A 12,421-nucleotide genomic window follows, 5' to 3' on the forward strand; every position below is an offset into this window, starting at 1 on the left:
ATTGTTTTGCCGTTCAGTGGTATCGTATCGCAAACTTTTTGAGCACCGAAAGCCAAATTTCCAACAAACTTCAGTTGAATTAAAAATTGTGCAGTGTCAGTTAATTTCGGACAAGTAGATTTCAGTTTTACACGAGTCGGAAAAATTCATTCAATATATTAATTGTAGATCATTGGTAAGTCGTGAAGTCTTTAACTTGTTGTAAACACACTTAAATCAAAAAACATGAAATATTTGATCCACAGAATGTAAAAACAGGGTACTGCTTCTTTCGATTTTCCTGCTTTTTTTCTCCCACTTTATGTCCTTTGTTTTATTTTTCACTTTTTGCACTTTTTAGTGGCGTTTCCTCGGCGGCACTTGTATACGTAGTTGATCGAACTGTGCCGGCAAAGTGTGTGATTTGGAAAAGTTTCAAGTGGCAGGGCAGCCGTCACAACTCTGGCAACTGCAGAATCCCCTGCAGCCCCCGCAGCACTTGAAATATGTAGAGTCCTGGTCAATAGCATGCAATTTGGGTTAGGCAAACAGCAAACAGGCAAAAACTGGGTGGGTGGATGGGGGGTGGATTTTGGTTCGACTCTGGTGTGGCCAAACATTATGGCATAATCAGCAGGGAACTCGTCCACAGGCAGCGTTACTGCGAAAGCCATGTCCACGTCCGCGTCTGCTGCATTCAATTGGCCAACGGCACTGGGCTCCCAATGTCTGCAAATTGGCCAAAAATGCCACAAAAACATATTTGGCAATGCTGCAACGTCGGCAGCAGGACAAACTGCTCCTGGGTCAATGTTGATGTTGATTTTGGACATAGAGCCAGCTGCAGCTAACTCCGCTCGTCGTTTGGGCCATAAAATCAGGCAGTCAATGAGCCAAATAGCCCAAATGACTGTTATTGTTATTGCCGCAGCCCGGCAAATTAATGAGGTGTCCTGTTTGGCCATCTACTCTGTGCATAATCGAACTAGGACTCCAGGCCCTCGGCTGCAGTTTTGTAATTGAGCCTGTCAGTTGTGGGCGGTGCAGGATATTCTCCCCCAAGTGTTGAAATTTGCACAGATACCTCACGGGCTTAATTAAGCAAGGCTTTAAAATGCACGCAAAAATTTAGGTTTAGAGGTTTTAGGATAAAACGAATAGCTATCAGGTTGCTGAAAATATTTTGGAAATATCGTTTTCGAAAAGTAAGCTACTTCCTTTCTTATCAAATCAAAAAATTTACCTAGATAGTATATTTTTTGTATCGACTAATTTAAATTCGCAACAAGAACATCCTTCTTTTTTCATGTTGAACTCAATTTAGGTACTAAAAAAAAAGAACTCGTCAGTAAAACTGCACTTTAATCCCGACATCGCATTATGTTAAGCATTTCATGTAGTCTCTTTTCATTCCCGACAGTCCCCAGACAATATTTGCATGAAAACTGTTACTGACACTTAAACATATTCTTGCCAAAAAAAAAGGGGCTAAGGGTGGGTAAAAACTTTCTGTCGCTGCTACTTCTTTTTTATTGTTTTCCGTAATTTTTCGCTGGCTGGCATTGTCGGAGTTTTAATGACGAGCAGGACTGGCAATTGTCGCCTTAATGTCAGCCAAGGCGACAGCGTAGACACGGGATGTACAAAACTCTTAGCCCGACTTTTTTAAGTTTACATTTTTATGCGAATCTCTGGGTCCGACTGCCAAAGTTACTTAAAATGCAAGCCTAACAAGTTTTGGACGGGATTGGGGAAAATGGTTTTTATTTCCGAGCTTCGCTGCAGGCACTGAAATCCATTTGAGTGGGTAATCTCCGCAAAGTTCGTTTACCTCGGAGTCATAAAGCACTTATTGCTCATACGCCATGTGTTACACTTTCCAGGGGAAAAACATAAAACTTTCAAGACGTCGGCAAACACTCTCACTCTCATGGCGGTGTCACAAACATTTTTAATTAGCCTAATGAAAAAGTTCAGAAGAAAAGAAAATCTCCTTTCATACTTTTATTACAATACCTCCTGTGGGTTCGGTGGTTTTATAACAAAAGACATTCCGCTGACAAATGAAGAAAACGCAGCGCAAATAAGCAAAGCAATAATTTCTGCCATTGTGCATCTGAAGTTGAGGAGTAAAAATGGGGTTTCCACAAGCTGTGGAACAAAGAATCGCGACTAATGAAAAGCGTTGTAAAAGAGAGCAAAAATCCAGGGTAAATATGGGGACGTTGCCATACTGCAATTGAAAAATGTTTTTGTCTGCCGTCCGCCTTATTTGCCATTGAGAATGTTCAATTAAAAAACTTTTTACATTCGAAGGCGGCAGACGAATGCTTAAGCCACTTACAAATTATAAGCGTCGTCCCCCTACAAACAGTTCACTGCTATATATAATTGATTTCCGACGTTTTCTGTTTGTTGTTCCACTCGACCACTTTGGCTTATTAAATATTTAAGAGGCAAATTGTCAAAAACATCCAACTGAATGACAGGCCGTCCCCGCAGATCTTCTTCTCCATTTCTGCTGCCCGTTTGTTTGTGCCACAATAATTGACAAATAAAGTGAAAAAGCAGGGAAAAGTTCTCCAAGTCTTTCCCTCATGAATTCTTTAGGCCGTCTTGGGGGCGGGGATTGGTGACAAGTTCTTTGGCAATTTTCGAATTATTTAAATGGCAGCCATTTCTTTTTTATTTGGCCTTTACTTTTATTTCATTTGCGCACGCCTTCGTGTGTAGCGATGCCGATAATTGCAACAAAGGAAAAGTTTTCCACCAGAAAAGTAGACAACACTTTGACAACGAACACGAGGATGTGAAGCGTGGGTAAAATGGGGGAAAATCGCCGCTGGCCAGAAAGTTTTCCATTGAAAAGATTTTGCCACAACTGAAGCAGAGAGAGAAAAAAATGTGTTCGGGATAGCTGCAATTAAAAAAGGGATTACGATCCCGGCCAGACTTTCGATTTGCTCCTTTCCTTCCCCGCCAGCTGGTTTCCATCCTTCCGGCCTTGATTTTCTTTTCGCTTTTCGATTAAAAGTTTAGCAAATTAAAATTGTATAATGACAGTGATTAGGCCAACAAACACAGGATGCAGCAAAATGTGCCACAATCGCGTTGAATGGCACTTTAAAGAGCCTTTCGGCTGCGAAATTGTGTCGCAAACAAATAATGAACGTGTGAAAATTCATTTCACTCGCAGCTGTCCATGCACAAAATTTGCATAATGAGTGAGAGAAGAGAAATTGATTGTTATTTCTCGTGTTCTGTGTTTTCCTTTTTTATTGTTTCTCTTGAATTTTTTGTATTATAAATTAAACAACTTTATTTACTCAATTATGTTATGGTAGTGAATTATTTACATTCTCGGGTCGATTCTCGGCTCGTGTCTGTTTTGCTTACATTTAAAATATGCATTTCAATTTAGTATATATTTATTTATGCTTAACAGTGGAAAGCAGCAACAACATTTAACATAGAGTTTTTCCGTTCTTGATATATATATTTGTATTTTGAATTTATTTCTGTAAGTTGAAAATGCCTAAAAGAAATTAAAAAATAAACATTCCTCGCTGATCAATTGAATAATTTAAATGCTTTGACCTTTTGCATAACAATGACACAAATTCGAAAGCACAAATACAACATGTTCACCTAATTTGAGTTAACATTGAAAGCTGGGGATGATATCTTCTTAACTTCCTTAGTTTTTGGCAAAGTCCCTGACTTTGCACTCACATTTTCACACTTTCCTACGCTCTAAACGCACAAAATAAAAAGCTGGGAACAACAAAAAACCCAAACTAAACTAAACTATAGATACTTTCACCATTTATCAGCTAGGCGTTTCATTTGCAGTGACTGTGTTTTTCTTTTTCATAGAGTATCACATTTTCTCGGTATATCGGTTCGATTCAAGCAAAACTATTTTGCCGCACCAGAACTTAAATGTAATTTTGTGCTACCAGTTGATCGATTTCCTCCATTAGCTACTGCTGCTGCTCCGTCTCCATGTTCTTGGCGCGCAGATACTTCAGCAGCATCTGCAGCGAGTCGTAGGTATCGAAGTCGTCGAGGTTCCTTCGCGAGGACGACATGTTGGTGGGACGGGGCATGGCCAGCGGGACGGGCAGGAGTTCGGGCATCACCGAGTGGTGGGTGATCAGGGCTTTCAGGCTCGAGAACTCCTTGCGAAAGCCCTAAATATATTTAAAAGTAGATCAAGTAGAAAGTTTAATATTAGCATAATTACAATTGCATATTTTTTCTTATTTTTCTAGTTAAATTTTAAGTGAATGGTAAATTAATCATTCTGCTTAACCCACCTTAATTTTGTAGCCCCTCGGGGATCTCAGGATAATGTAGTTAGCTATTTTCGGCCCAGGTGGCGACGGTACGCGCAGCGTTAGTGCATAGCATCCTGGCTTGGAGCTGCTCTTGCGCACCAGAAACGCACCTGGGCTCTTGCTTTGCAGGACCTCAACGGCTATGTCCCGGGAAATGCCCGCCTGGTACCAGCACGCATCCTTCAGGTCCAGATCCTCCTCCTCGGCCCCCACATTTCCAAATGCGTTGGCCAGGCTACTGCATCTCTGGGCATTGGCTCCCTGGTTCATGCGCAGGCGATTCGCAAAGATTTTGGGACTGGAGTTGGCTAGAAAAGTACAGGGTCATTTCATAAAGCAGTGGTCTTTAAAAATAAGCCTTATCTTTTATATAATTTAATGTTATATTTTTTAAGTTAAATTCTTACCGCTGCTGGTCTCCCTCAAATACCGCTTCTTCATGTTAAACTCGTTGTTGTCGTTCAGGTTCACATTATCTAACATTGGAATGGCTGTCAAGGATTGGCGACACGAGTCACCGAACTTGCTGTCGATATATGAGTCCTCGTTGATATAGCCATTCGAATACACTGGCTGGATATCCAGGGGCGCACTCAAGGGGGTCATGTCGCCCACCAGTGGCCGTGATTCTTCATTGTGACGCAGAAGACCCATTGTCAAGCGTTTCACCTGAAATAAACATAAGGAACGTCTTAGAATTTTAAAGATTTCAATAAAGGCAAATACAGAACTTCGCTGACTGTAGACCCAAATCTAAGTTTAAGAAAATCCCCCGAAAAAAGGGATCAAAGGCGAAGGCAAAGCGTTCAAGTGGCAACAAAATTAACTACAATTTAAACACCTTGTAAGCCGACAAGGATCAGCAAAGGATGCTGCAGTCAAGGGCAGCGGGTGGGTGGGTGGCTACATGGGTGGGCTGTGCCGTCAAGGGGGCGTGGCCCACAGCCACAGACGGAGGCGGAGCAGAAAAAAGGAAAGAATTTATTACCAAGAACCGCAGCGAGACAAAATGCTGGCAAAATGCGCCGCGCCACAAAAGGCGAAAGGCAAACGGCTGGCAAAATGCAGGCGAAACTTTTTTCGGGTGTGCACTTAAACAGGAAACGGATGCTTGGACTAGGCATTACCGGTGGTGGGTGGGTGGAAGTGGGGTTGGGTAAAGGAGGGATGGGGGAAGCTACAACACGAAGAAAGAGTGCAAAGTGCACAAGGAACAGAAAAAGGCGCATAAATTCGTGGCAGACTCTCGTGTCGGCCACTCTGCCCCCAATCCAAACCCTTCTTTGGTACATTGCCACCGTCTAAAATGTTGCATAGCAAATGGCGGCTGTGGCATTCTAGACGGAAATGTGCCGCAGGACTCGCGACTAAGGACCAGTAGCAGAAAAAAGAATCGCTTGCTGTAGTATGTAGAGCCAGTGTTGAGTTGCGGTTGCTAAAATAACAATCGACGGGGAAATTCCCTTGGAAATTCGCAAAAAAATTGAATTGAATAGTACATTTTTTTTGTTTAAAATTGGAACTTCTTACACTCCATAAATTTCTTTCTGAACAAACACTTTCCTTTCCATCATCATAATTATTTCTTTTATCTCTAGAGATGTCTAAATCCCTCCAGAATACACCCTCGTTTTAATGGGTAAGCAGGCTAGTAGCGAAAAAACCGGCCGGCAATAATTCAGATGCACTTGTGCGCCCATGTTGAGATCGTGTTACCCCCTTCCCCTCCCTTTCCCACCACCTTTGTCCTGTTTTCGGGGTCAGTGGCTTTGAAAAAGTCTGCCGGCGCTTGTACAATAGTTGTCTGCCCCAAACTAGACTAGAACGTCGTATAGTTGGTAACCTCGCCTAGTTGCCACCGCCCTCGGCCCCGTTTTTTGGGGCATAATTTAAGGCGACATTGACAATGAGACGGCGGTTGGGTTATCCCACCTGCTTTTTTCACTCTGACAGCAATTGTTTGCCCATTGCTGCATAATCCCGGAAAAAGTGTGCTCCTTGAGAGAGAAAAGGAGACGCCATTGTTTGCATATTTCACGGCGCATTGCACACTGATTTTCCCCCATGTTTTCGCTGGGTTTTTGTATTGGTGGAGTTCATTTCTTTCCCGTATTTGCCGGATAAAGAAATGGGGCCTGTTTTCAGGTGTTTGCATTCCGTGGAGCTCCTGTTTGTTCTCCTCCCCTATTTTTTGTTTATTTACTTTTTGGCTTTTGCTCGATTCTTTCCTCAATTTCTGAATAAATACAGAACTTGGCCTTTTTGCTCCCCGAAAACACTAATTGCCCTGCTCGTTTAATGAACTGCCAGCTAGCTGGACATTAGTGGCAGCTGTTGCAAAGCTAAAGAGGCGGCACGTGCTCGACTCCTACGACCCAGCCCCCCAAAAAAAGGCAACAACGAACACTTGCCGCAAAATGCTCAACATTTATGCAAATTTAATAAACTGCCTTTTGGCAAAGGATAAGAAGCCAAAACGAGGCTAAATAAAAAGGGCAAAGCGAAAGTCGAGCGAGTTTAAATCAAATACACAACACTGACAGTGGCTGTGTTTGTTGTGTGTGGGTGTGGATGTGGATTTCGGGGCAGTGGGCGTGGCCCACAAAATATTATTTATGACATTCGAGCTGGAAATATATTCCGTGCACACATGATACATGGGTAGGCGTGACGCAGCCGGATCGGAAAAGCGAGTCAAGCCGAGCCAAACGCAGGCAACGAGCCACATGCGGTGGCTGATATGGTGGCTGTCGCTCAATGTGGGAAATCGATCCACTAACGAAAAAATGTTCTTAATAATAAATAATTAATTGAATCATTGAAATCAAAAAATGCTGAAGGAGATGCCTTTAAATTAATTGTAATAATATATATAATATAAATATATATATATATATATATATATATATATAAAGGATATATTTTTATTTTAATATTTTTAATTTAATATAGTTTTCCTTTGACGTTTATATTCATTAAATTAGACATTCCCTAATATCTTATTTTGTAAACACCATATGTGCTACTGTTCTCAGTGTAAGTGGCAGGGGTTGTGAGGGGCAGCTCTCGTTTGCCGTTGCAGTTGCAGTTGCTAAACAAACATTTAGCGGCGACGAGTCAACAGCATCGATGCATCAACGCCAGCTGAGAGCAGAGCGCCATGACAGACAGTGCGTCATTTCCGTCTAAGTCTGACGGCAGTGGCGTAGCAAGAGGGGCGGGCTATGGAGGATAAGGAGGGGAAGGAGAAGTGAAAGGAAGAGGACGAGTGCTGCCGGGACAAGGATATGCGGGTGACGTGCCACTCAGACTCAGACTCCGACTCAGACAACCGACAGCAAACTGCATAATGTGGCAACGCATTTGTCTTTGACTCCTGCCAGGACACCACAACCACACCCCCTGAATCCCCTCTTTCCCCCCTTTTGGCCGCCCATGTTCGGGGGTCGCATGTGCTGCAGTTGCCTGCTGCTTTATTTTGCTTATCTGAAATTGAATCAGCCAGCCGAGCAGACGACGACGACGACGACAGCGATGGCAAGTTGCCTGTTGGGCACAATTAGGGAAGCATCACGCCCCTCTGTAAACTCCTCCCCTCTCCCTCTTCGCCTCCCCCTTCCCCTGCCCCTTTTTTGTCCCGCCCATGGGGGAAGCAAAAATTAATTTGCTTATCGGGCCGCACCCTGCAACGGAATGATGTTATTGACAGGCAGCAGCATGTCGAACCACACAAAAAAAACAACAGGAGCGGGACTAAAAAAAGAAACTATGCAAAACAAAAGGATATAGAAGCCGTACCAAGCGGCGTATGCGTGTTATTTGCTGTTGCCGTCGAAAAATGTTTATAGCCGAAATTGATTTATTGACAAAACAAGGGAAGCTCGCGCTGCACGGGAATATGAAAAATGCCAAATACCAAAAGCGAAAGCACGAACCCTTTTTTTCTCTGTTTCTTTGTTTTCAAACCTCGGCATATGCGGAATGTCAGTCGGGGGAAAAAAGGAGGAAAAGGGGGGAGGTGGATTGTATATAGTCCTTGTATTGACAATATTTATGGTTTGCCATTAGGGGCAACTGATTGCTTTTCGCTTTCGATACGATTTCAATTTCTCAGAGTGTTTTTGCTGTCGTGTGCCCGATTCCCATTGATGTTTCAGTTTCGGTGTGTGACTCGGCCTTGATTCGATTTGATTTCAGTTGCATCGGGCTTTTAGTACACTTGAATCCCCTTTCCTCGAGGCGGTGGAGGCCATTAGTTTACAGACGTAATCACCATAATGCGCAATCGAGTCGCATTGCTGCCATAAATAAGACAAACACATAACGTATACGCCGCGTGGTCGAGTGCCAGCGAGTCTCTTTCGTATGAATAAACTCGCACGTACTTATCGCATAGACCATGCTCGACTGAGCACAGCTGCCTCGACTCCATATCTCTATACTCCCTATACATATACAAATATATATAGAAGAGGAGCTCCTCTTACACACAAGCATGAATATTTAAGGCGTTGAATTTATGAAAACAACGTGCCGCAAGTCGAAGGAAAGGCTAAAGTTTTGCATTGCAAAACTTCTTCCGCCATCACGTGACAAAGAACACGGGCGAAGCATTTGATAAACATTTCGCATGTGGGCAGCAGCAGCAGCCCTTCGACTTCTACGTGTTATGACAAAGACGAAAAAAAGTTGAAACGAAAGAGCCGAAAAAATCCAGCAGGCAATCCAGCAAATGGTCCGTAAGGACCGTAAGGGTTGTGGGGGCTTAGTTGTCTAAAGTTTTTTGCCTTGAAGAAGGAAGCTTAGCTCCCCCACGCGGGAATACTTTCTGCCAATAATTCATAACAAAGCGTTGAAAATTCGGCAAATACTTGGGCCGCTCCTCGAGCTTGGCAGAAATGGAAAACCAATAAACGAGGTCCAAGTGTTGGCGCACCCTTATCAAAGTCAAGCCCATCAAATATGTTTGATCGCCTAACGCAGGCCAAAATATTTGCCATACTTTGGCACGAAAAGCTCTTGAATAATCCTCACAGTTGAAGAAGTGGCCGCTTTAAGATTTAGAATGGCCATTGAAAATACGCAAAAATGGGGAAATCATTTTTCATATTTTAGTTTAAAAATATAGTAAGTGTACAAATCTTTTAATCTGGACCTTAGTCTGCATTACTTATAAACTATTTTGTTTTACATGTTTAAAGTTTTATTTCTTATTGTATTAACTTACCAAAGGAGGTTTGTCCGCTAGCCTTTTGCAACTGTTTAGTTCGGTGGGCGAGTTATCCTCATCAGAGCTCGGTGTTTGGGCCACCTTCTCGTTGTCATTGCAACTAAGCAAATTTAAATAAATATTTTTATTAGTTGTAGGTAATATTAGAGGAACATTCTATGCTCTGATAAAGAGATTCTATTTTTTTTAATATTTATCTTTCTATCATTGCTTTCCTTCTATATTTAGATTTAATTCTTTAAGGTCTACAAGTGTAATTGGGTGTTGTGTGCTTTTTAATGAATGTGATTAAGCATTGGTTGGAGGGATCTGCTACGAATCGCCTTGTGGGCTACTCACTTGAGGTTCGCGTGCGTGAAGAGTTGCAGTGGGCGGCGGCGTCCGAGACTCGCAGGCGAAGAGGGCGTGGCCAGACTGGTCTTACCACGGCTTATAGTGGCCAAGGGGGATCTCAAGATGGCCGGGTTTGGCGACCCAGTTGACTGACGATTACTGCAGGACGAGGATCGAAAACGAGCTCCTGCTCCGGTTAGAACGGCAGCCAAATTGGCAGCAATTCGATTATCGAATCGATTAAAGTACGAATTCGAATTGGAGTTTGAGTTCTGATTTGAATTTGGATTTATATTTGAGTTTGCATTCGAGTTCGAGTTGGAATTGTCTGCCGTGGGCGATGAGTTGTTGCTGCTGCTTGTGCTCCCGTTCCTGTTGCTCATTGCCACCGATGTTGCCGCCGAGCTTGTGGTCGATGTTACTGCCACTGCCGCTGCCGCTGCTGCTGCTGCTGCTGCCATTGTATTGCTGCTGGCGCTGGCCTGGTCATAATCCAAATTATTGTTGGTTATCATTGTGGCGGCCTCGCTTTTGGGCATTAACTTTTGGCAGCGGGTGTTACTGGCCGACGCTCTGAATTATGTGCGCATATAAAAACGCTGCGGGCGGCTTTTGTCGCACTGCGTGAGCCCGCCAGGACAATTCAGGACATCGACGAGGGGTCGTGGGAGTGAAAGAGACGGGGAGTCACCACCAGAGAAGCTCCGTGCGTCCTTTTATTAAATTTGACTAGAGTGGGTGGCTCGGGGTGGCTGGTGGATGGTGGCTAGCCGCAGGGGTTCACTTGCTCCACTCCGACTAACTGCAGTAAGGACGAAGGACGAAGGACGACGACAACGAGGACGATGAGAACGACGATTCGCAGATTTAAACACAGAATTAATTCAAGCGGAAATTGGCAACGCAGGAGTGGGGATATCGGTGTTTGGGGGAGGACACACAAAAACCAAAACAAAAATCGAAAGCGTGAAGCATAAACAAAAATGACAAGTGAAAACGCAAATGAAAACGCATAGCAAAGAGAAATATTGGGGGGAAAGCCACAAAAATGCACATAAATAGGAATAGGAAAAGTCAGGGGGGGTGGTGGTTAGCAAGGGGGTGGTGTATTACAAGGGGGATTTAGCAGCCAAGGGTCGCAGCCATGACGTCACACCATAAAGCGCATAAATAGCAGGATTCGCAGGATGTTCATGATGATGATGATGGTGTTGTTGAAATGTTTTTTTTTTGTTCGGTGGTTGTTGTGATTGTAAGGGAATACATGGTTTTTCCGTTTTGTTGTGGTTGTTGTTTTTATTTTTTGTTATGTTTTGGTTCGCATTTTCCATTTTATGCGATTATCGATTACAGAACGATTTTCCACAGTTCGCAGTTGAAAATGTATTTTATTTTTTTCGCCAATTAGTTGCCAATTTTTGCGCATAAGTTCGAAGCCAATTTCGATTCGTTTTGGGGTTTTCATGTTTTAAAGCCGAATTTCATGTAAATAAAAATGGAGAAAAAATATGCCAATTTTGTAGAAAGTTTTTGTTTTTGCTATTTTAAAATTTGCATTGAAAACTGCTGGGGAAAGCGAAAGCAATATTGCCGAATCGATATTTTGGCATCCCTTTCTTTTTTTGGGGGCAATCCGAAAGCGAATTTCCAATGCAAATCCGTGGCTAGTTTTTCACATTTTTTCGTGTCCGTTTTTTGTTCTAGTTTTTACGTATTGATTTACTCACATTGGTTCGGGGGCAACCAGACTTTTCATTGGGCTTTCCTCCAGTGGGCCACGTTCACAGATGAAAGTTAAATTCGTACATCAGCTGCGAGTAGAAGAGGAACGCTTTGATTTAATTAAAATCATCTTAAAGCGGCGCTCAAGTGTAAACATGTGTGTGTGTTCGAGGCTGTTCTATGGCAATCATTAGACGTTCATAGTCAACACCTCATTAGGCGACTAATCAAGCGTGCGCTGGGCACGAAATAACAGCCAGTTCAGTCCACTGGCAACAGATTAAAGGAGACCACGATGCCAGGAGGCCAGCAGGAGGCCCCAGGATCAGAAGGAGAAGGAGGAGCGCCCGAAAGAGGAACACGGAACAAGGCGCCAAGCCACAGACACTAAACAAAACCAAAGCAAATCATCGAGATTGCAGTGGGAGGTGGGGCGAAATTCCAGCTAGAGATGAGAGCGTTTTAGCCCCAAGAGTCAGGGACAAGCACGAAAATAAGTTACTGCATGGGGAAAAAATATCCTAGAGAATATGAAAATAATTTCGATATTTATATAGCAAAGAAAAATTATTTAATGGTTTCGAAATATATTTGAGAGCGTCATATTTGTACTGTAAAATATCTTGGATATTTAACAAATTTAGAAGAGTATAATTTTAAGTACATAAACAAATTCAATTGATTTTTCATAAGCTTGCTTATGAGCAGATAACAATATTTGTTTTTGGTAATTAAAAAAGAAGTGTTTGGTTTCTCTGCGTGCACTCATCGCTGGACGGCAATGAAGTAAACACGAAGACGATGCCGCAAATAAAAC

At 42.9% G+C, this 12,421-nt stretch overlaps 2 protein-coding genes across 2 annotated transcripts in view; one reads left to right on the top strand and one right to left on the bottom strand.

The window, feature by feature from the left end:
* The window catches only part of LOC108093205 (importin subunit alpha-4), a 20,621-nt gene continuing 8,200 nt past the window's right edge, over positions 1–12,421 (top strand). The window contains exon 1 of the mRNA XM_017193167.2: positions 1–175. The gene's annotated coding sequence lies outside the window, so the exon portion shown is untranslated. The remainder of the gene's footprint in view (positions 176–12,421) is intronic.
* The window catches only part of LOC108093204 (putative uncharacterized protein DDB_G0282133), a 27,817-nt gene continuing 18,636 nt past the window's right edge, over positions 3,241–12,421 (bottom strand). The window contains exons 2-7 of the mRNA XM_017193166.2: positions 11,610–11,693; positions 9,889–10,684; positions 9,547–9,649; positions 4,727–4,988; positions 4,299–4,627; positions 3,241–4,172 (exon numbers count right to left, since the gene is read on the bottom strand). Coding sequence (XP_017048655.1) covers positions 3,963–4,172; positions 4,299–4,627; positions 4,727–4,988; positions 9,547–9,649; positions 9,889–10,421 — 1,437 coding nt within the window. The 5' untranslated portion in view covers positions 10,422–10,684; positions 11,610–11,693 and the 3' untranslated portion in view covers positions 3,241–3,962. The remainder of the gene's footprint in view (positions 4,173–4,298; positions 4,628–4,726; positions 4,989–9,546; positions 9,650–9,888; positions 10,685–11,609; positions 11,694–12,421) is intronic.

The sequence above is a fragment of the Drosophila ficusphila genome, unplaced genomic scaffold, assembly GCF_018152265.1.
Source record: "Drosophila ficusphila isolate 14025-0441.05 unplaced genomic scaffold, ASM1815226v1 contig_106, whole genome shotgun sequence".
Taxonomy (NCBI): domain Eukaryota; kingdom Metazoa; phylum Arthropoda; class Insecta; order Diptera; family Drosophilidae; genus Drosophila; species Drosophila ficusphila.